General features: G+C 64.8%; 1 protein-coding gene across 1 annotated transcript; it reads left to right on the top strand.

Moving 5' to 3' along the window:
* Nucleotides 1-4,598: 4,598 nt before the first annotated feature.
* RTN4R (reticulon 4 receptor) lies at nt 4,599-24,237 on the top strand. Its single transcript, XM_070066256.1, has 2 exons — nt 4,599-4,862; nt 22,561-24,237. The coding sequence occupies exons 1-2, from the start codon at nt 4,841-4,843 to the stop codon at nt 23,979-23,981; spliced, it is 1,443 nt and encodes a 480-aa protein (XP_069922357.1). The 5' UTR covers nt 4,599-4,840; the 3' UTR covers nt 23,982-24,237.
* The last annotated feature ends 578 nt before the right edge of the window (nt 24,238-24,815 follow it).

Here is a 24,815-nt window from a genome sequence, read left to right as displayed (position 1 = left end):
ACTGCCAGCAGGAAGCCTGGCTAAAAATACCCCTGCCTGCTGTTGCAGCCTCCCCAGAGCCCCCCGCTCACGCCAGGCGCCGCCCACACACCCCCTGAGCCTCCTTCCAAGCAGGCAGGCAACAGGGCCCTGTGCACAGGTGAGGCTGTGGTCCCCAGGGCTGACCTCAGACAGGAATCAGGTGAGTCTCAGTCCAGAATCAGCTTAGGCATAGGGTGAAGGCTCCCATCCTGCACAGCTCCTTTGTCCCATGGCTCTTGGGGTGAACAGCCTCCTGCTGGGGGTGTGGGCAGAGAACCTGGGGGCTTGGTTTAAGTCTCCCTGGTGCCAGAGGTACCAGATGCATCCTCTGTTCTGGGGCCACTGGCTTAGCCCTCCTGCTCGGGACTGTGGGGACAAGGGGAGTAGGGTTCCAGCAGAGGTATAGGAGCTGGCCTCGCAGAATGTTTGCTGAGTGCCTTAAAAGACTGAGGAAGAGAGCAGATGAAGGCAGTGAGGGGTGCTAAAAAGCAGGACAAGAGGCCGGTGCCAAGGCTTAATAGGCTAGTCCTCCGCCTGCGGCGCCAGCACATCGGGTTCTAGTTCCGGTCAGGGCGCCGGATTCTGTCCCAGTTGCCCCTCTTCCAGTCCAGCTCTCTGCTGTGACCCAGGAGTGCAGTGGAGGATGGCCCAAGTGTTTGGGCCCTGCACCCACATGGGAGACCAGGAGAAGCACCTGGCTCCTGCCTTCGGATTAGCGTGGTGCGCCGGCCACAGCAGTCATTGGAGGGTGAACCAATGGAAAAGGAAGACCTTTCTCTCTCTGTCTCTCTCTCTCTCACTGTCCACTCTGCCTGTTTTAAAAAAAGGCAGGACAAGAGACTTTGGGTAGGACCAGTGAGCACCACATCAGGGTTGGCTTTTTTGGGAATGGTTGCAGCAAGGCTGGGCACTGACCACTAGGGCATCCCAGCCAGTGGACACAATGAGCAGCAGCCCCTGGAGCCGCTCTACCCCAGCTGGTATCCTCTACCAGGAAGCAGCCCATGGGTCCCCTTAGCAGGTGCCCCCACATCTCAACATAGTTCTGTGCACCTGCTGGGCCCCTGATGTGAATGGCTGCTCCCAATTCAGCTGTCAGTGCCAGGTGGGTAGCTCTGGAGTAATCCACAGTCTCTCTAGGAGTGGGAGGGGAGTAGGTTTTGGGGACCCCACCCCCTGGAGCTCAGCCCCTGTACCAGACTTTGGGACCGCAGCTCCTGCCCAGACAGAGGCCACCAATCCAGCTGCACCTGCTGGCCACCACCAGAGTGACCCAGGAGCCCTGGGGATTCACACTTCCTCCTGGAAGCCAGAAGAAGGGGTAAGCCCAGTCTTGGTGCCCAGGTGCCAGCAGGTGCATGTCCCAGTTGGCTTGATTTCTTCTCCCTACTCCCAGCTCAGCCTCCCACTCTGAAGAAAGACACAGAGCCCAGTCCTGGAGGGGGAAGGGAGGGATGGGGCTGCCACTGTGCAATGCATACCCCAGATGTGGGAAGCGCCTTGGGCCTGGCAGGGGCGTGCCCAGCAGGGTGCCTGCGGAGATTCTGGAGACAGGCAGCCCCCGTGGGATGCTCAGGGACACTGCCAGGGGTTGGGCTGTCAGCCCCTTCCCAGCACCAGCCCCAGGTGCTGCTGGGTGAGGCTTTGATGAATAAGAGATGAAGACACAGATTAATTATGGCTTAGCATACAGCAAAGTTGGGCAGAAGGACTTGTCAGGGTGGGCGTCTCCCCAGGGGTGTGGTGGCAGGACACGTTGGGGGAACGGTGAGGGGCTTCTGGGGGAAGCAGGGGCTGTAGGTGAAGGGTGGCCTGGGAGGGGCTGCCGGGACATGGAGCCCCCTCAACTCCCTGCACCAGTGTTTCCCATCCATGAAATGGGTGGCAGCAGCCACGTCACCCCCGTCTTAGGACTGAATGGAAGGATGCACTCGGCAAGCCTGGCACAGAGTCCTCTCGGCCACGGGCACACGGCCGCCCTCCGTGGTGACAGCAGATGGCAGGCAGGTGCCCCCCCAGCACCCAGCTACCCTCTCAGAGTGCCAGGAAGGGTGGGGCCCACCGGCACCCCTCTGCGGCAGGTGCAGGCTGGCTACATGACCTTCGAGCTGGCCCACACTCTGCAGCAAAAACCCATTTCTCACCCACCCCCTGGAAGGCACTGAGGGCTGGAATGCCAGGCACAGCCAGGGCAGGCCTCTCCGAGATAGAAACAGGTACCTACAGCCCTTGCAAGCAAAGGAAGGCCCCTGAAAGAGGCTGGGCCATCCCCATCAGCCCAGGAAGCCAGCCACAATGAAGGACCAGCCACCTTGTTCCATGCTGGGTTCCGTGGGTGACCTGGAGGCCTGAGAAAAGTCCTGCACAGTCTTAAAAAGGGACAGGAGAGGCAGGCAGAGGAACTTTGACTGGCGGTGGTTTCCATTCATCCCCAGGCTTTGCCGGGCTCAGAGAGGCCAAGGAGCTGAGCTGAGGCCACACAGCCACGTAGGGCCCTTTAAGATACTGCTCACAAAAGCTGAATCTCTGGGGAGGTGCAGCAGGGGGGCAGGTGAGACAGTACCAGCACCCCCCCCCCAACAGAGTGTGGTGAGCTGAGAGAGCTGGTGGGAGGCTGTGCCCTTTGCCTTGTGGGGTCTAGGGGCAGAGAGCAGTTCAGGCAGATTCCGGAGTGGCTCCGTGGGTCCCACCCATGCAGAGTATGAAAGATCTGTTTGGCTCTGAGGGCACAGCTGTCTGCAGGCTCCTAGCCCCCAGGGCCACCAGTCCAGGAAGCCCAGCAGCTGAGAGCAGTGTGTCCCAAACTGTCACCTCAGCCACCCGGCTGGGGCTCCCTGGAAACTGATCAGCAGAGATCTTCTGATGGGGCAGAGGGCGGCCAGGCGGTCCCCACCCCACTGCCACTCCCACAGGCTGTCTGGCTCCTCCCCCAGGGGGTCACCCTTAGGGCTGATTGTGCCCCTGCCAAGCCCTCCCTACTGGCCCCTTCAGTCTTTGCCATGGGCCCCTGACCAAATCCCCCTCCCCACCAGGGTCCCCAGCCTGGGGAGGGAGCTGTATCCTGCTGGACAAAGACTGACCAGCCACCAACCCTGCTCAGCTCTCCATCTGCCCCCGCCATCCCCCGTGAACCCCTCAGCACCGGCCCACACCCACCCACAGGCTAAGAAGCTAGCGGCAGCCGCAGCCACAGCCTCCCGCTGAGAAGGGCGCTGGCCAAGGTGCTGACTGCAGACCTGGGCCCCGCTCCCACAGCACAGACCTGTGGGCAGGTGCAAAGCCCAGGCCCCAGCCCAGAACAGCCGGGAGCAGCCAAGCCTTGGCTGCCTGAGAGGGCTCCAGTGCCAGAAGCTTCCACGGCTGCTCCGCCTCCCCATTCCTCCCCTCCCTGGCCCACCCCTTGCCCCAGCACAGCCACTGTAACAGCAGCAGGTGTGTGTGTGTGTGTGTGTGTGCTCGCGGTGGGGATTCTGAGGGGTCTGAAGTCAGGGTCACAATCTTCAGCTCTGGGTCACAAATATTCAAGGCCACCCATGAGCTACACCGCAAGGACATGTCCTCTGAAATGCCACCGAAGGCAGGCTCCCTGAGCTTGGTCTCAGGATCCGCCTCTGTGTAACAAGTGGGAATCTCCCCTGTGGCTAGGGGAGAATTCACTGAGGCCCCTCGAGAGCTGGCCTGGCGCCCCTCCCCCCAGAACCCACTGGAAAGGTGACTGTGAGTGTCCACACACCCAAGGGGCCACCCACGAAGTGTCCACCCACCCACGGGGATTGGAGTCGTGGGGCCCTGGGGGCTAAGGACGCACAGTGACACTGGCCTGGTGGTGAGCTGAAGGCACATGGATACACTCAGGGACACATGCGTGGAGCTAGGTGGATTCTGGGGCATATGAGACGTGAGACACCTGTGCATGTGTGCATGGGGTGGGGGGTGTCACTTGGTTCTCGCGCCCCACAGCAGGGGCTGGGTTGGTAGAAGGGAACTCAGCAGGAGGGCTCGGAGGCAGTCTTGGGTGAGGGGACCCGACCTGAGCCCCTTATCCAGGATGGTAAACAGAGCCCCCCCCCCCCAAGGCGTGTGGGCTTACCAACTTTGAGCCTCAAGTTTTATTACTGAAAAATGGGGCTACGGGTGGCGACTCCAGGACTCGGCGCCAGCAAGGAAGGAGAGAGAGGGCCAGGCAGCCAGGGCCCCCAGCGGAAAACCGGTCGCCCTCCTCCCCACCTCGCGCGCTGCCACGCCCTGCAGCCCGCGCCCCCACCCGCCTGCTCCGCGCCGCCATCCCCGCGACCGCCTGCAGGGGCCGCCGCCTGTTCACGAATGCGCCGCCTTTGTCTGGGGCCGCGCGGCGCCCGTGCTCTCCGGGCGGGCTGAGCGCCTCCCGCACCCCCGGCCAGCCCCGCGCCGCGCGCCGCGCGCCCCCGCCCGGGCACCTGCGCCCGCGCCCAGGTGAGCGCCCCGCCCCCACAGCGAGGCCCCGCCCCGGCCCGCCCCGCCCCGCCCCGGCCCGGGCGGCGGCGCGGGTACCGCGCGGCTTCCTCCCCGCGCGTCGAACCACATGATCCCATAAAACATTCATCCGCCGCCGGCCCGCGCCGCCGCCGCCGCCGCCGCCGCCCTCGCCCTGCGCGCCGCGGCCCGCGAGCCCAGCCGAGCCCAGCCGGGCGGAGCGCAGCGGAGCGCGCCGAGCCTCGTCCCGCGGCCGGGCCGGGGCCGGGCCGGAGCGGCGGCGCCTGGATGCGGACCCGGCCGCGGGGAGACGGGCGCGCGCCCCGAAGCGACTTTGGGTCCCGACGCGCCCCACCCGACCCCTAAGATGAAGAGGGCGTCGGCCAGAGGTGAGTGTCCGCGCCGCGCCGTGCTGCGCCGCGCCCGGGCCGGCGGGGCTGGGGGCGCCGCAGGGACCCACGCGGGGCTGCCGCGGCCGAGGGGGAGGGTCGCGGGGCTGCCGAGAGGGGCCACCGCAGTGGCGCGCCGGGCTGGGGCCGCGGGCGGCCGGCCCCGGGAGGGCGGAGCCGCCGGCGGCCGCACGGAAAGTTGCAGCTCCCCGGGAAAGTTGCCGGCGCCGGCGGGGGCCGGGCGGCGGGTCTGGGGGTCCCGGAAGCCAGGGTCCGGGTCCGAGTTGGGGGCTGCGGGTTCGAAGGGCGGGGTCGGGCTTCGGAGCGCCCCGGCCGCGAAGGGGTTAATGGGCGGGGGGGGGGGGTTTGCAGAAATGTGGGTGCCGCGCGGAGGTGGGTGGTGTGGGGAGGGGTGCCGTCAGGTGCCTCTTCCCCCACCAGGCTCAGGACGCTCGGCTCAGACCCTCGCGGTTCTCCGGGGTCGGGCCGCAGCGGGATGGGTGGGGGTGTTGGCAGCAGCAGAGGGCGTGGAGGACGGGGCCGCCCCAGTGCTGCACCCCACACTGTGAGAGGAGTGGGCGAGCCCCCTCCATCAGCGCTGGAGGGTTCCTGCGGCTGGGGTGGGGGGCTACAGGCGGGGGCTGGCAGCAACCCCTCCCTGGCTGACTTGGTGAGACCCCTCCCCCACCGGGTATGCAGTCCCTGCAGCGGGGGCCGGGAGGGTGGGCTGGGAAGGGAGGGGTGACTGGGGCCCTGCTTGGAGTGGGCTCCCAGGTGCCCAGCCCTGCCTGCCCTGCTGATGTCCACAGTGGTGCCGCAGGCTGCACACACGTTTTCTCGCACGTGCACGTGGCTACACGGGGCCGCACGCTTGCACACGCATGCCAAGCCGGGCCCCAGTGTGCACATGCACGGGCACTCTAGGTGCGCGCACACACGCGAGACTTGGGGGGGGGTGCATATTTGTGTGATCGCCCCCACCTGCACGCCCACAGCCATGCACACACACACATGCGTGTGCCACGCAGCACGCCTGCCGCGGTCTCCATGCTTGGCACATGCTGGGGCTCCTCAGTGAGACCCACTCCCACGCCCACACGCTGGCGTGGGCAGCCAGGGCTACGGAGGGGCTGGAAACCGCTCCGCCCCACCCGTCCAGGGCTTCTGGCCATCACAACCCTTGAGGCTTTTGTGTGCAGGTGGAGCTTGCTCTGTGTGTGTGTGTGTGTGCGTGTGCCCGCAGGTGCACTGGCATATGTCTCTGCCTTGGAGTGCAGGTCCCCGTGTGTGTCCAGGCAGCCTGTGGTCGGCTTCTGCCGGAATCTGGAGCAGAATCCCCGGGAATGTGTGTCTGGGGCTTGTTAGGGATCCCCAGCCCAGGGCGTGAGATGCAGGGTCTCCCCAAAAGTGCTGGGGCCATTGTGTCCTGGGGCGCGGGACTGGAGGGCAGGGTGGGGGCTGGATCCCGTGTGGATAGAGAAGACCAATTTCCACTCCTGAGATTTGCACTGTGACAGCCAGGGCAGACCCTGGACCGCTGGCGGCCACTGCGCGTCAGGCCGGCTGGGGCAGCTGACCCGGCATGACCCCAGGGAGGCCCCGCCTCTGCCACCTCGCCTGGCTCCGTGGCAGCCTCACCTGCCTCAGGTATTGTGCAGGGTGCTGAGTGGGTGGCTCCTAGGCTGGCATCGGGTGACGGGGGGAGTGGTGCTGGTGACTCCCCTCAAGCTGTGGTGAGGGGGCCACATTCCCTGACTCCCCCACCGGCGTCCCCTCACCTGCAGGTCACCCTTGCAGGCTATGCTAGGAGTTAAGTAGGTTGGCTGGGGGTGGGGAGGGTGTCCTGTGACGGGACCCGTTTGCAGATGGGACAGGAAGAGCCCACAGAGGCAGGCCCCAGGCACGTGGGGGTGGGAGGGCTGGGGGATGCGGAGGGGAGCTGGGGGGTTGTTTCCCAAGCCGGGGCAGCCCCTTGCTCTGCCCCTCACCAGCAGAGGCCTGCCCCCATCAGCTGAGCCTCAGTTTCCCAGTGGTACCAGGGTTCAATCAGAACCAGCCCTCTTCCTGTGGTCCCCGAGAGGTGGGAGGGGAAGTCTGGCCCAGCCGTGGTCCAGCCCTGGAAAGTTGAGGGCCGGGGCCTGCTTTACTGGAAGACTGGGCGGGGGGTGGAGGGGTGTTCCCAGCAGCTGGTGGAGAGGCCCGGGGGGGTTGTCTGCTGGTGTCCAGGTTGGGAGAGACATGCTGGGCCGTCACCGCCCCACCCCCCAGCCCAGCCGTCCAAGTCCTGGCCTTGCCTTCCCCTTCCCGTCCTTGTCAGACAACAGCCCATCCTCACTGCCCACCTGGCCCTGGAGGCCTGGCCTTGTGGCATGGGCGCCCGTGGCAACCGGTGCAACACAGGGAGGGGTGGGTGCAGGGAGGAAGGAGGAAAGGCCCCGCAAGCAGGCAGAGGGAAGCTTCAGCTTGTGCATCCCAGTGTGTGTGTGTGTGTGTGTGAGTGAGTGTGAGCAGGTGAGCCCCCACCCTGGCCCTGTCCAAGGCTCCTGGCACCTGGCTATATGCCTAGTCACTGAAGTCCATTCCTCCACCCCCTTCCCGCCCCAGCCCTACCCTCCCTGGCCACCCATGGCCATGTCTGGAGGAGCCAGACCAAGACCTGCTGGCCACCTGCCTGCCTCTCCAGCTCCCACACAAGCCCTCTCAAGGGCCTAGCGTCTGCACCCCTCAGCCTCCCTCCCTGTGGTCTGACTGCACCCACAGCCCGGCCAAGGTCATGGGCATCCTCCCCACGGCCAGATCCCAACCAGCGACTGTGTTTGCTCATAGCTGCTCATTCATTCACTCCCCCCACCCCTCGTGCGCCAGACCCTCCTCTGAGCCAGGCACGGGGAGGGTGTTATCCCTGCTGTCTTGGATAAGGAAGTCTGGCTGGGGAGACGGGGTGGTATCCACACTGTGCCCTCCCCCTCTCTCCTCCCACCACGCTGCACCCCTTATACCATCCTGGAGCACGTGGGCCTGGCTGGGCCCCACGACGCCGGGTGTGTGTGTGTGTGCTGCTGTGTCTTCTTTTGTCGCTCTGTTTTAAAACAGTTTGCGTGTTCTCTAGCATCACGGGCTTGTCGGCTGGCGCACGTGGACCCTCATCCTTGGAAGACCCCGAGGGGTGGATACATCCCGCCCCTACCCCAGGCAGAGGCACCTCCTGCCCCGTAGAGCCCTTTTCCCAGGAGGCAGCAGCAGGGCCTGACCCCACTGCCCTCCCGGTTGGCCCGGTGGGCGATGCAGTGGGTGGTGACCAGGACACCAGCTGGCATCCTGGCCACCTCCCTCCGGCCCACTCCTCCCAGCCTCTGGCCTCGCCTAGTCATGCGTTCTTCCTGTCTCCACGTGAGCCCGGCCTCCTTGTCCTGCCGGGGCTGGATGGGGGATGGGGCGGGGCACTGCGGGTTCACTAGGTCCCATCTGATGGAGGTACCCCTGGCCCGAGGATGTTCCCAGGGTAGCCAGACCGGGGCGGGGGAGCTGAATGGTGAAGGCTGCAGGTGTGCCGAGGCAGGGGAGTCCTGAGCCCCATTCGAAGGAGAGCCCGGGGACGTGGGGTGATAGGGCCTGACCTAGCTTGGCCCAGGGCAGCTTGCCCGGCGTGCCCCTGGGCACCTGGTGTTTCCACGCCTCGTGGCTCCTTGGAGTCGCAGCTCTGCGGCCTGTTGGTGGGTATTGAACAAGGGTTTTGTGGTTTTTCTGAGTTAAGCGGTGCTAACGGAGCTCCTTTGCCAACCACAGGGCGGCTGGGGGCCCCTTGGGTTGGGAGCAGGGTGGGCAGCGCCCTCTCCCACGGTGTGTCCAGGAAGCTGGTTGGGAGACTGGTGGCTGAGGTCCCTTGGGGGCTGGATTCCTGGGGCCCTGGGCTGGGTGGGCCATCCCACACAGGTCCCGGCACGCACGCACGCACGCACGCACGGGACACCCTGTGGGTGGAGGGACCACGGCTTCTCCCGGCAGCGCCGAGCGATGTGCAAATTTAACCTTTGGGTTTATAACTCTATTTCTTTACAGCAAATGTCACGGGAAATGTCAGGCCGAGGCTGAAACTGGGCGAGGGGCCTGCCGAGGAAGGGGCTGGAATGCTGGTGGGGGGTGGGGGCTGAGAGGGGTGGAGTGGGAGGGTGGGGTCAGCCGCCAGGGGCTCAAGCCAGGGCAGGACTTCAGGCCCTTCGCCTCCTCCTGGGAGCCCTCCCAGATTGCCCCGGCTCGCCTGGGTCCCCAGCACCTGGATCTGTCCTGGCTGCCGTGACCTTGACAGAATGGTGCTTTTTATTTTGCCTCCTGCCAGGGCCCAGATGGGGCCCGGCTCGAGGACCTGCCAGAAGTCCCCTCCTCCCTCGGGCCTGGGCAGCCATAGGGATCGGCCCTGCAGTACCGGCTTGCTGTGTGACCTTGGGCAGGGCTGCCCTTCTCTCAGCCACCGAAGGCCTCGTCTGTAATCCACGGCTGTTGACCAGAGGTGGTGGCGTTGCCCAGCTGAGCGCCCTCGTGGGTGGGAAGACGTCCCCAGTCCTCGGAGTGTGAGGTGTGGGACTCTCAGGGAGTAGGGGCGGCCCCACGGCACCCATGGCAGCCCCAGGGCCTGGAGCAAACCGCCCCGCCCATGCGCACAGTAGGCTCACAGCAAAGAGGACATGGAAGAAGGCAGAGGTGGGTTCAAGGCCAGCTAGGAATGCCCGGCCCCCAGCTCCCACACCACGCCCAGCCTGGCCAGTTCCCCACCTCTGGGCCGGCGCTCCGTCCCGGGGTTCTGTTGGTAAGTGATGAGTGCCTCCCCACGGGGCACAGAGCCTGCGTGGCTGGATGGGGTGGGGTCGCAGGCTCCCGAGGCTGCTCCCACTCCCATCTGGGAGCTCCCCATCCCCCATTTCAGCCTATCTGATGCCATCCAGGCCCCAGGGTCCTGGCCCCCTTCCCCCACCCATCCCCAAGGGCAAGTGCAGTGTCCAGTCTACCTTGCTCCCTGGCTCCTTTGATCCATCGTGGAGGGACCAACCCACTCCTGGGCCCACGGCCACTGACACCCACGCCGCCCAGTTCCTGCCCGCCATCCCACCCTGCATCCAGGCTCTGAGCTCCCTTGGATGTTCCCGGGCCACTCCTGCGCTGGGCCTGAGGTCTCGTGTCAGAACCCTGTCTTCTACCCTTGGTGTAGGGCAGGGATGGGGGGAAGCCCCATGACCCCCAGTGCCTGGCACTTGTGCCTGCCTCGCCATCTCCATGGCCCCCAAACAGCCCTGGCTGGCACCAGGGTACGAGGAGCCCAGCACAGTGAGGGGACCTCACCGGCCACCCCGTGCAGGCATGGCAGGTGCAGACCAGTTGGCAGAAGGGCTGCTCTGCCCAGGGGCTCCAGGCTGGCTGCGTCCCATGCGTGTCATGAAGGTGGAGTCTGGCGTGTGTTGGGGGGGTACTGCCCCCAGTTCCAGGCCTGACACTGCCCTGGGGCCCCCAGGCTGGAACCCAGGCAGGCAGGTGTGGCCAGGCGGGTGCTCACTGAGCTGGAGGGGCATAGAGGACTCCTCATCCAGATCCGCCTCTCCCTGCCGGCCTGGAGGGTGCCCAACCACCTAAGGAGAGGCAGGGATGTGTTGGTCCGCTGCCCAGGTGTCACTGAAGGCTGGGGTTCTAGGTCCAGCGAGGGGGCGCTGCTCACTGCTCAGTGAGGTCCCCCCAAGATGCCCGATGCTTTGCTTCGCAGAGGCACCTGTCCCAGGTGCACTGTGCGCTGGTCTCAGGGTGCCGTGGGAGGGACTGGCTATCCCGATCCTGCCTGATCCTCTGCCATGCCACCTGCACCCATGACTGTGACCTCCCCCTCCCCCTCCCTCACCGCTGCAAACACCTGCCCCCCTCCCCCAAAGATTTGGCTGGAAGCAGAATTTCCAGGCTGGGCCACCAGAGGAAGTAGCAGGATTGCGTGCCAGTGGGCAAGCCCTGGGCAGGTCCTCGCCATGGGGGAAGCCCCCGGGGGGGGGGCACTCACTTCTTTCTTCTGTCTCTGGGCAAATCCATCCTGGCGGTCATTCCATGCCAGGCCTGTGCTGGGCTACAGGGGGATGAGAGGGTCTTGTGATGTCCTCAGGCCCCAAGACCACCCCCTTTTCCCCTGCCCGCCCCACAGCAAGATTCCAGGAGGTGCCCAGGAGAGAGATGCCAGCAGGAGTGGGGGGGGTGGAAAGGACCATGAGATCCTTTAAGATCTCACCCCAGGTCTTAAAGAGGAGCTGCTGGCTGGGGGTGGGGGTAGCCCTCAGCCACTAAGTCCCAGGATAGCCCCGCTGCAGGGGAGAGAGTGGAGTGAGCCCCCCAGCAGGCCCTGGGCAGGGGAGCAGAGGTTGGGGGAGGGAGGTACTTGTGCCCCACCCTCCATGGGCCAGCGGGAGGCCCGCCTGCGGCTGCGTGGTCCCCCATGGCCTGGCACGTGGCCCCTGCACACTGGGCCATGTCCGGGCCCGTCTTTCATCTCCCTGCCTCAGCCCCAATTTGTGTCAGGCAGAGGGCTGACGCAGGGACAGGTGTGACAAGTGTCTAGCTTGCTGCTCGAAAATTGGCCAAAGAAAAACTCTTCACCATAAAGATATTCCATGGACGTAGCTCCCCGGATGTCACCGCCAGGACCCGTCACGGCCGAGACAGATGGTGGCCCTAATGGACTCAGTTCCTCACCGCCTGCCTGCCCAGCCGGAGCGGAGGCCGGGCGAGGGGGGGGGGACCACCGAGGTGGGCAGGTGGGGGAGGGGCACACACACACACACAGCCCGTTAACCCCACGGGGCCCCCTCCCCAATGCCTGCAGCCAGGGCACAGAGGCAAAGGCACGGCCATCTGACGCCCCCTAGAGGGCAGTGCTCTGCTGAGAGGCCACTCCGCAGTCCCCCCAGCTGGGAGCTTGTGGCTGTGACCCCAGCCAGGCTCCTGCAGGTCTGGGATGACACAGCCGGGGTGAGGCTGAGGTGTGGGTGGGGGAGGGTTGGGGGTGATCCTGCCTTCCGAGGGGTGGAAGGCAGGGGTCTCAGGGGGAGAGGAGCCCCCTGAGGAAGGGTGCCCACCTGACTGGTTGCAACTTGACCTTGGAGATGGGGCTGTCGCCTGTGTAGGGTGAGAGTGGCAGTGGTTCCTGGGGACAGGGGAGAGACCCGTGGGGAGCGGGCCCTTCCTGGGCACCCAGCACACCCGCCCTGGGTGAGCCTCGTGGTGCTCCAGTAATCTGACTGGGTCTTTTCATCCCCCATTTTCCTGGCTGAGGCCCCACCCACTTCCTCCTTGAAACGCCACTCCCCCGGAGGGGAGGGCTTTGTCTGGAGAGGTCCCACCCCGAGTCCACTGGGCATCATCAGGGGGTGTCACTGCTGCCACTGCAGAAACCCCAAAGTGGTTGGCGGGGTGTGGATCGGGTTTTCGTGACCTCCATGGAGGAAGCACCTGCTGGACTCCATCACCAGGCCTCCCTGGCCTTCCAGCTAGGAGCAGGTGCAGGGTGAGGGGGCCTGGTGAACAACCCCGGGGTGACCTGAGCAGAGAGGCCAGCTGACTGGCAGCTGTGTCCTCTCAGGGGTGAGGAGGTGTAAAGGTCAGGGTGGCCCCAACCCCCTGGGGGGGACGCCAGGGCCCCCCCAATGGCCCGGCCGTGCTGTGAAAGAAGCTGACCCTCCTCTGCCAGGAGGCGGCCTCAGCGGCTCCCAGGGCCTCCCACTGGCACAGGTGAGAAACCGCTGAGTATTTCCAACCCAAATGGATTTAAATAAGGAGGAGTTATCACACACGATCATATAGGAATAATTTATCACTCGTTAATAAAAGAGCAATTACTTATTCCTGGCACCCTGGCCTGCCTGCTGCCGTTGGCTCGGCTGCAGGGCCTGCATGCCTTCAGCCAGGGAGGAACAGGGCCCAGGGGCGGCAGATCCCAGCTCCAGGGCAAGGTGGCCCCTGCTAGATTTATGAGAGAGAGAGAGAGAGAGAGAGAAGAGAAGAGAAGAGAGAAGAGAAGAGAGAAGAGAAGAGAAGAGAGAAGAGAGAAGAGAGAAGAGAGAAGAGAGAAGGGGAGGGGAGGGGAGAGGGGAGGGGAGGGGAGAGGAGAGGAGAGGAGAGGAGAGGAGAGGAGAGGAGAGGAGAGGAGAGGAGAGGAGAGGAGAGGAGAGGAGAGGAGAGGAGAGATCCCCTACTGGCTCCACTGGCTCACTCCCTAAATGCCTGCAACGCCCAGGGTTGGGCCAGAAGCTCAGAGTCAGGACCTCCATCGGGATCTTCCATGTGGGTGGCAGAGACCCAAGTACTTGAGCCATCACCACTGCCTCCAGGGTCTGCATTAGCAGGAAGCTGGAGTCGGGAGCTACAGCCAGGGACGGAACCGTGGCACTCCAACGTGGGATCCGAGCTTTGCCAAACCCCTACCCCAGCCCCTGCCCCCACCAGGGGTGGGGTGGAATTTGACTGCTCAGGCACTATGTGGGATAGGGCACTTGTCCATGAATGGGAGGTGGGGCCTGTGACAGTGAGGCGGGGCCAGTGGTGTGGGGCAGGTGGATGTGGGGGAGGGGGATGGGCTACATGGCCAGCAGTGAAAGCCTCAAGTGCAGAGCTGGGTTTTTAGGGCAGAGGCTGCCTGTTCGAGTGTCTGGGCTGCAGAGGCCTCTGGATCTGAGCACCCAGGGCGTCCTGGGAGACCTAGATAAATCCTCCGCTACCCTCAGCTGAGCGGGGGGCTGCAGAACACGGGCAGGTCCCTGCGCCAGGTGCCAGGCACCCCGGGCAGTGCATCCTGGTGCTTCTGCACCCCTCGGCAGCCCCCTCTGTCTCCTGCAGCTCCTCGGAGGCACCCACTGCCATAACCCACATTTGTGTCCACCCCCTGGAAGGTGTGCTCTCTATTTATTACTGAGATTTCAGTGCAAACTCAGCAGTTGTTTTTATAGCCACAACATTTGGGTCAACAGTATCTCACAAAGGTTAAGACCCCACAGCCAGTCCTAAGTGGGTGGTCTCAAGATTGACTTTGGCCTGGTGGTCCCTGGAGGCAGCTGCCATAGCCCCTGTCCCCTCCTTGGCTCTACCAATGGGAAACTTCACATTTCTCAGGTTCTTATACTGCAGCCCCTGGCTGCACTGCATGGCTATACTGCCGCCTTCATTTCAATCTCCAGGCTGTGTTTTCCAACCCAGGTCACAGAGGTGCTCTCCATCACCCTGCCGTGGGTGGGAGGGGGAGTGATTCTGGTGACCTTGCCTCTCACACACGGCCTTTTGTTTTTCCCCGGGGTTTACAGTTGCCTTTGGTTTTTTCTTGGATGCTTCTCTTCCCCACATCGGGATTTCTTCTGGGTCTCTCGTTTTCCACCCTACCCTGCCCTTATCCTGTTACCCCATGGCTTCCCTCCATCACCTATTGAGGCCCCGTGGTTTTTCTCTCTGGGTTGGCGTTCTTGGCTTTGTTGAAGCACAATGCCAGTTACCTCAAGGAGAGCAGAGTGATGAATCTCGGGCTTGCAAGCTTGTTGAGGCTGGGTTGGCTGGACCCAGCGTTCCCCATTGCAAGTGGTTTGAGGCTGTTTTCATTTTCTCATCCTCACCCAGGGCCACCTTGCACCGTTCATTTGTAATCAGCGTTTCCTCCTCTGCTCTCAATTCCCAGAGGCCCTGTGTCCTCACCATGAGCTCCCTGGCCCTGGGCTCTGAGTGACTTTCTCTGGTAACTTTTTCCCTCTGTTTGTTCTCTCTCTGCAACTCCTAAGACAGACCACCAGCCTGCGTTGTCTCCTCTCATTCACCCTTTCTCGTGCTCTTGTTTCCTGATCGTAAGAGTCTCTTGACCTTGTTTCCCCAAGTCTTCTATTGATTTTTTTTTTAATTTTAGCGATTCTATTTTTAATTTCCAGGTCTTCTTTCGCGTTCTCTGACGGCTCCTTGCTCATAGCACCCTGTTTTGGATGTAAATCCCCTTCTACCCCTGGGAGGATGCCACCTCTTCTCATATCTGCCCCTCTTCTGCGTGGGTGCCTTTTCCTGGTGGTTGCTGGTGTTCTGGTCACCCTTAGGAGGGAAGCTGGTTGGAGCTTTGCTGAGCGAGGGCTTGGCATTCTCGGCTGCCACCCTGCTCTCTGCCCCTCATGAAGTGTCCTCTCTGCCGCTGCCATCTCTGGCTGTAACACAGATGGCTCTGTCTCTCTGGGTTGGGTGTGCCACCATCAGCATTGCCTGGGACACTCCAGCCACCTGACTTGTGTGTCTGTGTGTGTGAGTAGGGGGTCTCCTGTGAAGTGAGCCTCCCTGCTCCCTGAGATTCTCTGGGCTCTGCACTGGTCTGTGAGCCCCCTTTGTCTGCCAAGGCTGGGATGGGGGCAGGTGGCAGGGAAACAGCTTGGGGAAGGTTGGCAGCCAGGCTCTAGCCTGCAGCACCCCCTGGACAAATGCAGAGCCAGTCCAGAGTGGCCTTGAGTCTGCCGGGGCAGAGGTGGGCTCCTTGCCTGAGATGGGGCTAGCATGGTGTGACCTGTGGGCACCAGGTGTGACACAGGGACCAGGCCCCAGGGGGTGCTCAGTGGGGTTTCCAGGCTTAGCAGCATCTCCGGGGCCCTGGGGGAGTTAAGTGCCGAGCCACTGGTGTCTCCACATTAGTAGTATGGGGCCAGACTCAGAGGCGGACCAGTAGGACCACCCTAGGAGATAGATTTTACTCATCAAAGAAGCCCTGCCTCCAGGTACCAGTGCCAGATGGGACATCCTTGGGCCAAGCCTTAGCCCAGGGACGTCTGGTGTCCACTTGCACTGGCCTGCCACTCACCCACCTCTGCCCTTGTGTGAAGCTAGCCATAGAACAGGTGGCACCAAGTTCAGCCCAAGGGTGCCCTAGATGCAAGGGGTTTGAGTGCGGCTGGTGTGATGATGATGATGATGGTGGTGGTGGTGATGGTGAGGTTGATGGTGGTGGTAAGGATGATGGTGAGGATGATGACGGCGGAGAGGGTGGTTGTGGTGATGGAAGAGTGATGGTGAGGATGATGATGGTGAGGATGGTGGTGATAATGTAAGGATGATGGTGGTGGTGGTGAGGATGACGATGATGGTGGCAGTGATAATGGCTGTGGCAAGGATGATGGTGGCGGTGATGGTAAAGGTGAGGGTCATGGTGAGGATGATGGTGGTGGTGGTGAGGGCGAGGGTCTTGGTGAGGATGATGGTGGTGGTGAGGATGAAGGTGATGGTGAAGATGGTGGTGGTGATGGAAGGGTGATGGTGGTGAGGGCGAGGGTCATGGTGAGGATGATGGTGGTGGTGATGGTAAAGGTGAGGGTCATGGTGAGGATGATGGTGGTGGTGGTGAGGATGAAGGTGATGGTGAAGATGGTGGTGGTGATGGAAGGGTGATGGTGGTGAGGGCGAGGGTCATGGTGAGGAAGATGGTGGTGGTGGTGAGGATGAGGGTGATAAGGGTGGTGATGGTGACAATGACCTTGATCATCATGAGGCCAGCAGAGGCCTCCACTGTCCCTTTTTCCTTCACGTTCCAGGCTGAGGGTCTACAGGAGCAAGCGGGCGTGAGGCCAGCTGGGGTGGTGGAGGGCGGCCCACTTTTAAGGAGGCGTGTACTTCGCACCTCTCGACTCTCCTGGACCCCGTCTTCCATCTGCTTGTTTTTAGCTGTGAAGGCCCATTGTAGTCAAACCAGCGTCAACCCTGCCCTTTCCAGCTGGTGCGGCTCCACGGGCCCCTCCGTGGGACCTGGCCGGTGCCACCGCAGGGTCCCTGGAGGTGGCTGGAGGAGGGTGGCGGGGCCGCGGACGCCAGACTCCCTCTGCCTCAGTGAAGCCAGAGACTGCGTCCCCTGCCCCCATCCCTCGCCGCTGAGCACTGTCATCTGTCACTCGGCACCTCCTCCCCAGCCTGGAGACCCTGTCCCTGTTGCCTTCTCTGTGTTCTTAACTTATCCTCTCATGCCTGTTTGCGTGTGAACCTGTCAGGCAAAATAAGTGCTTTTCCTTGGAATTTCTCTGCTCGCAGCCGCCCCCAGCCCCCATGAGATACTGACCCACCCGGATCGCGGGACAGCAGGTGCAGCCGTGGGCCGTGCGCGAATGCACAGGTGCCATTAGGACAGGAGGCACCGGGGCCCTTGGCTCTGATGAGGAGGGGTCTGCTCTGGCATCTCATGGGGCTAAGGAGCCCCGTGGCTGCCTCTTGATTTCCTCAAAAGCTCCTGGTGCCACTGCCCCCCCACCCAGGGTCTCCATCTCACCAGGTGTGCCGCCCCCAGCTGTTTCAAATTGCCCTGCCTGGCCCAGGGTAGACACGGCCGGCCGGGAGGGTTTGCAAGGGTGGGGTGGGAATGCTGGGCTGGGCTGTGCCGGGACAGCGCAGCTCCTCTGCTAACCGCCAGGCTGCTAACCGAGAGGCCGGACGGGCTGATCACTCTCCCCTTGTGTCTTCGTCGCATAATAGACACTGCCTGGGCAGAGGCCGCCCGCCTGCCTTGTCGGTCATGTTGTACAAGTGCCGAGAGTGCCAGAACAGGCCGGCGGCGTCTTCCCACTGCAGTGCAGAGCAGACCCTCTGCCTGGCCTCGGCTCCTGGTCCCAGCAGCCCCCAGCTGCTTGGCACACCTGTGCCTCCCTGCCCCCACCCCCACCCAGACTCTTTCCCTGCCCAGGCCCCGCCCCCCCCACCCCCAAGCAGCCCAAGGCTAAGGCTTGTGCTTGAACCGTGTGCACCCTGATCACACACACTGCGCTCCTGCACCTCCGCTGATGGCCAGAATCCCAGGGGACCACACGTGGGCTGGGGCTCAGACCTGGGAGAGGATGTGGGGCCCGAGGCAGGGCAGCGCCCAGCACCCTGGGACACCTGGGCGGAGTCAGGGTGGGCAGGTGGGGGGGCCAGTCCAGCCCCTCCACCCGCACCTCCCTGGGGACCCGAGCCTGTGCTGGCCGCTGGATTGAATTAGCTGCAGGCCCACGATGAGCACAGACACATCCCCCCATCACGAGACCGCTTTCTCCACGAGATCAGGCAGTGAGTGTGCGTGGACAGCTTGGCGGGGTGCCCAGGAGGGAGAGGCATGCTGGCAGCATGGGGGTCCTGGGGAGCTGAGCATCAGTGGGGAAGGGACAGGCCCCTCCTCACACTGGCGGTGGCTCTTGGGCTTCTCCCCAGCATCCGGGGCCAGCTCAGGCCTCTGTGGCCCCTCTGGGCAGCAAGGTGGCCACCTGTGGGCCCCCCTCCCACAGGGAGCAGGGGCCCACCTGGCTCCTCGCTAGGGAAAGGAGTGAGGCTCACTGAGCAGCCGGCTCCTCCCACCCCTCCCCTCCCCGGGGGTCCCTGGCCCCACCCCTCACCAGCCTCAGTGACCTTGATTTGAGAAGAGCCCAGGCAGGGTGGCCCTCTTAGGGTGCTGGAAACTTTGCTTTGAGAAATACGGCTCCGGTTAGGGGTGGGGTGACAGGGTAGGGGCCAGCCCTCTGCTACCCAGTGAGGTCTTTCAATGAGTGCCCCTCACTGGGGCTGTCAGCAGGTGGCTTCCTTCCCCACCCCCCACCTCCCAGCAAACCTCATTTTTCCCCATCTGTAAAATGGGTCCGTAAACTTGAGCCCCTGGGGAAATCCAGTAGCAGACCAAGGCGGGACGCAGATCCAGGATCCACAAGTGCCTGTATGGGCTGCCGTCATGGGTGAGCTGTGTGCCGTGGGGCAGGACGGATGGGCGCCAGGGGCTGAGGGTGCACCCAAGGGCAGTCCGGAAGCAGGGCCCTTGGCACTCCGTGACTTTGGCCAGGTCTCTGCCCATGCCGTGCCTCAGTTTCCTCACTGTGTGCAGCTGGGTCCAGGGGCCCTCCAGACACTGGGGGTGACCTTGCATTGGTAAGGACCTGGTCTCCCCTTGCCCTGGCCCCGGCGGCAGGGGACGCAGGGCCTCCTGGGGATGCACTGACACCCCCGGCCCCCCCACCCTTCCTGCTCCCAGCTCCCGGAAGAGCACCGGAAACGCCAGGGATGGCAGGCAGCCTGCACGTGTCTGTGGGCCCAAGGACAGGCCCGAGGGAGGGAGGGAAGGGGGGTGCATGTGAGAAGCTGGGGAGGCTGAGGGGACAGATGGGCGGGGGAGGGGTGAATCAGTGGTGGGCAGCCGGCCGCAAGGATAGGGAGCAGCCGCAGGGAGGGGGGCCCTGACCCTCCGAGAGGCTGGGGCCTCCCGGCCCCTCCGCCCCCACCCAGAGCTATTTCTGGCCTGGGTATGCTGAGCTGTGGTCTGTGACAGCGGTGGCGGCCACTTCACAGGGACATGGCTGTGTGTCTGAGAAATCCCCCAGCTGACCACGTCCTGGCCCCAACTCAGGCTGAGGGGGGTGGGGGAGAGGAGAGGAGGCGCAGCAGCTCAGAGCTGGGAGTCACCTCCCAGCACCCATGACGGCAGAGGCAGGAGGCCACCGTCCGCAGTGCCCCTGCAGCTCCACACCCCGCCCCTGGACCGGCTCGGGCTGGGGACAAGGCAGGGCTTGGCCACTCGCTGCCTCAGTTTCCTGATTTGTAAAGCTCCTTGTCCGCAGCTCCTTGGTGCTGACTCATCCATTCTTGCACCCACCTGGTGGGGTGGGGGTTTCCGCAGCCCCTTGCAAGACAGGGGACGGGGCAGGGGGAGGTGGGAGCCGGGAGCCAGAGCACTGGGGCCACTGGCGGGGGCGGGCGGGGGGAGAAGGCGGGCAGAGGCCTCTCCCTGGGGCTGGCCGGGGAAGACACTTAAAGGCGCAATCCCGGATGTGGCTGCCGAGTGAGCTAGCGAGCCAGCGAGGGAGGGAGGGAGGTGAGCTGCTGACCTCAGCACCGCCTGTCCACTGGCTGCTGCGCTGCTGGGAGGCCTCCCACCCTTACCTGGTCCACCCCCCTCTCCCTGCACCGTCTCACCCCTCCTCTCTGCCCCGCCCTCCTCTCCTGCCCACTCCCTGCTCCCGCAGTGAAACCTGAGTGTGGTCCAAACCTGGATGAACCGGGCAGGTGCCCAGCTGGGCTGCCTGTGGCCCTTGACTCCTCCCCCTCCTGGGGGGGTGAGGGAGGGGAGGGAAAAGGCAGAGAGCAGCGTGTGGGCCAGCCTCGGGGGCCCCTGGCCGGGTGGTCCTGCGCTTGCCCAGACTGCCTGGCCACATGCCCCTCCTTGGGAAATCCCGGGACTGCTAGGCAGGCTGGCTGCCCCCCTCCACCGTGGCCTTGATGCCCAGGCGGGCTCCTGAGCCAGGGCCCAGCCCCATCCACACACACACTCCAGAGATAGCAATGGCTTTGGAGGCGGGACAGTGTGCTGGGGACGGGGGAGCTACTTTGGGAGCCTCAGGAGGCTCAGCACCGCCCTCCGCAGGCTGGCTTGGTGCAGGGGTGGCTGCAGGGCTGGGCGAGGCCAGAGAGCAGGGTGGAGGGGGCAGCTGCTCTGAGCGATTTCTCTCCGTGAGAGCCGGGGCCAGGCCGGGTTCACTGTGGCCCCTGGATGAGACTAGGCAAATGGGGGGGGGGACTCGGGGGAGGCCGCACCCTGGGCTCCAACAGAGGACAGGGCTTCCTGCTGAGCCAGGGTGGAGTGGGGAGGGGGGCATGTAACAGGGACCTGTGGCCCCTGGGGGCTGCAGAAACCAAGGTGGGGGGGGCAGAGTGGGCTTTTCTTTGGGAAGAGGGCTGCATCCCACAGCGGGAGGCAAGAAGTCAGGGCAGCCCCAGATCCAGCCCCTGGGGTGTGGGGTCAAGGGATGGCCTCCCACCGCCCACCTGGGTGTCCACCGCCCCCGCCCCCCACCGGGACCCTGCCTGGAATCTGAACCCAGGCCTCCAAGTTGGGTTGGATCATTATCCTAGGGAGATGCCCCCTCCTGCTCGCCCAGCAGCGGAAGGGTTGCCATGGAGACCAGCGGGCAAGCCCCAAGGGGGCCCCGGGCCGGAGCCAATTATTGTGGCAGCTGCAGCAGCTGCCAAGGAGAGCCCACCCCGGGAACCCTCAGAAGTTGGGAAAGCCAGGAACTGAACCAAGCCTGAGCGCCCAGAGCCGCCACCCCATCCCCACCCCGCATGGGGGCCTCTGGACGGAGACCCCAGAGCATCCACCCCCACCCCTCCCAACCCTGCAGCAGGGCCCAGGCTGGTGAGCACTACTCCATGGAGTCAGCTGCCCCCAACAGCCGCTGGCCAAGTTCAAGGCCTGGAGCCATCCACAGGACACACGGCGGTATGGCAGGTGTAGTCACCACGTGTCTCGGTCGGAGGCGGGGCGTGGGCGGCTCAGGTGGGCTCCACTGTCCCCCACCCAGGTCTTCCTGCGGCCATAGCTTGGATCCTCCTCAGGGACAGCAGGGGAGGACCCTGGTCAGACCTACTTTCCCTGGCAGGGAGGGGCGTAACAGGGCAGGAGGGTTATTCGCAGTTTGAACAGAAGTCCGGGGACCTTTTCCTGCACAGCTGCTGGGAGTGGGGCAGGCAGAGGCCCCCCGAGGGGGGAGCTGTGGGGAGCTGCTCCCAGGCCCTGGGCGCCAGATTGTGGGCATGTACCCAACCTGGTGACCACATGCACACCTGGCTTGCAGGAGCTCAGACATAAGGGACCCGGTGGGGCCAGGGACCCAGTGCGTGGGGGGGGGGGGGGCTGGGGGGTGTCACAGTTAGTGGGCGTGGGAGAAGCTGGCCCTTGGTCCTCCCCTTCCTCCCTCTGGGCTCCAACCCCAGCTCTTCACCGGCCCCCTCCAGTCTGCAGAATCCTGCTTTGAGTTAGCTGCCAAGGAAGGTGTTAGCTGTCAATGCAGGTGTTAGTTGTCAATGCAGGTGTTAGCCGATAACTCAAGTGTGAGCTGATAAGCCACAACCCTCAGGGTGGCGGGGGCAGGGGGGAATTCATGTTTTAATTGACTGAAGGCTGCAAGAACCCCAGCATTCAAAGGTGGGGGGGAGGTCTCATGGCTGAAGCGTGCCCCTGGGGTGTGGGCCCTGCTGGTGAGGTGAGCTCTGGGGATGGGGAGCCCCTTGGAGGAGGAAGAGGGGAAGGTGCGGGCTGTCCCTGCTTGGGGAGGGCAGCTGGGGCGTGCAGTGAACTCCTCCCCCAGGGAGAAGACAGCAGAGAATGAGGCCAGGGAGAGGAGAGGCTTTCCCTCTTCCCCTCCCCTCCCCCCCCTCCTGCCCCAGGGCCCCTCTGCCCTCAGCTCCTGCTCCTGGGGCGGCCCTGGCCTCTGGTGGGTGCCGCAGGCAGGCAGAGAGCTGCTGGGGGCTGCAGCTGCTTCCGTAAGCACAGCCTCCCTCCCCCTCCCCCTCCCCCAGGCCCACATCCACAGGGTCCTGCTGCAGGGCCCCTGCCCCCATTGGGCTGCAGCCCCTCCCCTACTGCAGGAGCCAGGAGCTGGGCCCACGGGCTCCCTCTGTTCCCTGGAGCCCCACAGTGCTATCTGCAGGCATAAGCATCCATCCCGGGCATCTTCCAAATGGCGTCTGTGGGTGACCTAGCAGGAGTCCCCCTGCTTGGGGGGATGCGTGCAGCTGGCACACCTACCTGTGTGTGTGCACGTGCGTGCATCAGGTAGGGTGGGTGGGATCCCCAAACATGGCTCCCACACGTGAGCCATGTGGCTCCGACAGGACCCTCAACCTCTCTCCAGGGACCCCTGCCTGCTCACCGTGCTTTGTCTGCCCGCAGGGAGCCGGCTGCTGGCGTGGGTGCTGTGGCTGCAGGCCTGGCGGGTGGCGGCGCCATGCCCAGGCGCCTGCGTATGCTACAATGAGCCCAAGGTGACGACGAGCTGCCCCCAGCAGGGCCTGCTGGCCGTGCCCCCCGGCATCCCGGCCGCCAGCCAGCGCATCTTCCTGCACGGCAACCGCATTGCACAGGTGCCCGCCGCGGGCTTCAGCGCCTGCCGCAACCTCACCATCCTGTGGCTGCACTCGAACGCGCTGGCCCGGCTGGACGCGGCCGCCTTCGCCGGCCTGGCCCTCCTGGAGCAGCTGGACCTGAGCGACAACGCACAGCTGCGCGCCGTGGACCCCGCCACGTTCCAGGGCCTGAGCCGCCTGCACACGCTGCACCTGGACCGCTGCGGGCTGCAGGAGCTGGCGCCGGGCCTGTTCCGCGGCCTGGCGGCCCTGCAGTACCTCTACCTACAGGACAACGGGCTGCAGGCGCTGCCTGACGACACCTTCCGCGACCTGGGCAACCTCACGCATCTCTTCCTGCACGGCAACCGCATCCCCAGCGTGCCCGAGCGCGCCTTCCGCGGCCTGCACAGCCTCGACCGCCTCCTGCTGCACCAGAACCGCGTGGCCCGCGTGCACCCGCACGCCTTCCGCGACCTCGGCCGGCTCATGACGCTCTACCTGTTCGCCAACAACCTGTCGGCGCTGCCCGCCGAGGCCCTGGCGCCGCTGCGGGCGCTGCAGTACCTGCGGCTCAATGACAACCCCTGGGTGTGTGACTGCCGCGCGCGCCCGCTCTGGGCCTGGCTGCGGCAGTTCCGCGGGTCCTCGTCCGAGCTGCCCTGCAGCCTGCCCGCGCGCCTGGCTGGCCGCGATCTCAAACGGCTGACCGCCAGCGACCTGGAAGGCTGCGTCGCCACGGCCGCCGTCGGGCCCCACCGCCCCATGCGCACGGGCGCGCCCGCCGACGAGGGCCCGCCGGCGCTGCCCAAGTGCTGCCAGCCGGACGGCGCGGCCAAGGCCTCGGTGTTGGAGGCCGGGAGCCCCGCCTCGGCCGGCAACGCGCTCAAGGGCCGGGCGCCCCCCGGGGACAGCCCCCCGCCGCCGCCGCATCCGCCAGCGGCCAACGGCTCGCGCCCCAGGCAGATCAACGACTCCCCCTTTGGGACCGTGCCCAGCTCTGCCGAGTCCCCGGGGCTCCCCACCGCAGGCCCACGCCCCCGGAGGCCCGGCTGCTCCCGCAAGAACCGCACCCGCAGCCAGTGCCGCCTGGGCCCCCAGGCGGGCGCGGGGGGAGGCGGCGGCGGCGGCGGCGGCGGCGATGATGCAGAGGGCACGGGCACCGCGCCGGCCCTGGCCTGCGGCCTGGCGCCTCTGGGCCTCGGGCTGGCCGCGTTGGTGCTGTGGACGGTGCTCGGGGCATGCTGAGCCAGGACCTCAGCAGCGCGGGGGTGGGTTGTACATAGGGGGTCTCCGTCCACGCCGCAGCCAGCCAGCCAGCCAGCCAGCCAGCACCCGCCCAGCCGCCCCTCCCCCCACGCCACCATGTTTACAGGGTTTTGGGAGGGCGGCATTTGTTCCAGAACGCTGCCTCCCCACCCACACCGCGGTATATAGAGATATGCATTTTATTTTACTTGTGTAAAAATATCGGACGACGTGGAATAAAGAGCTCTTTTCTTAAGCTCTGGGCTCCGGGCCATGGGGGCGCTGCTGGTGGGTGGGTGGTGAGGGGGACGGAAGCTCCCTCCCACCTCAGTCGAGGCCACGGGACCGGCAATCGCCCGGGAAGGGGAGTTAGCTGGCCACGCGTCTTGGGCTGAGGTCAGCTCCCTGAGTGACACCCAGGAGGCCATGCCACCGCTCCCCACCCCTCCCCCAGCCACCAGCCTGCTGGCTTCAGTGAAGGCTGGGCAGAGACCCACGGGTGGGTGCAGCGTGGCTGCCTTTATGGGGACCTCTGCCTTGGCGTCTTCTACCCCAGCCCCCATGTGGCTTGGGGCAGCCCTGGGGAGGAGGCTTGGGGGGGATGGGGTTCTGGGAGGTCCCTGCCCCCACAGCTGCAGGGGGCGGCTTGAGACCCATGACCTCAGGCCCTTCCACACTTAGACTGCACCGCACCCCCAGGTGTGGGCCCCAGTGGGCGTGCACGCCCCTGCACACACATGCCGCACACGCGCAAGCAAGCAGGCACTGGCAGAGCGGGACACACACGTGCGCACACGCATACCTCATGCACTTGGAAACAGGGCACTCGGCAGA

The sequence above is a fragment of the Oryctolagus cuniculus genome, chromosome 21 (genome assembly GCF_964237555.1).
Source record: "Oryctolagus cuniculus chromosome 21, mOryCun1.1, whole genome shotgun sequence".
NCBI lineage: Eukaryota > Metazoa > Chordata > Mammalia > Lagomorpha > Leporidae > Oryctolagus > Oryctolagus cuniculus.
This window is presented reverse-complemented; position numbering and strand designations above follow the sequence as displayed.

Bases quoted from the DNA above. Each gene is read 5' to 3' on its own strand.
- RTN4R (XM_070066256.1), top strand. From the start codon at position 4,841: ATGAAGAGGGCGTCGGCCAGAG. The intron at 4,863-22,560 runs GTGAGTGTCCGC...GTCTGCCCGCAG, and splicing joins GAAGAGGGCGTCGGCCAGAG to GGAGCCGGCTGCTGGCGTGG.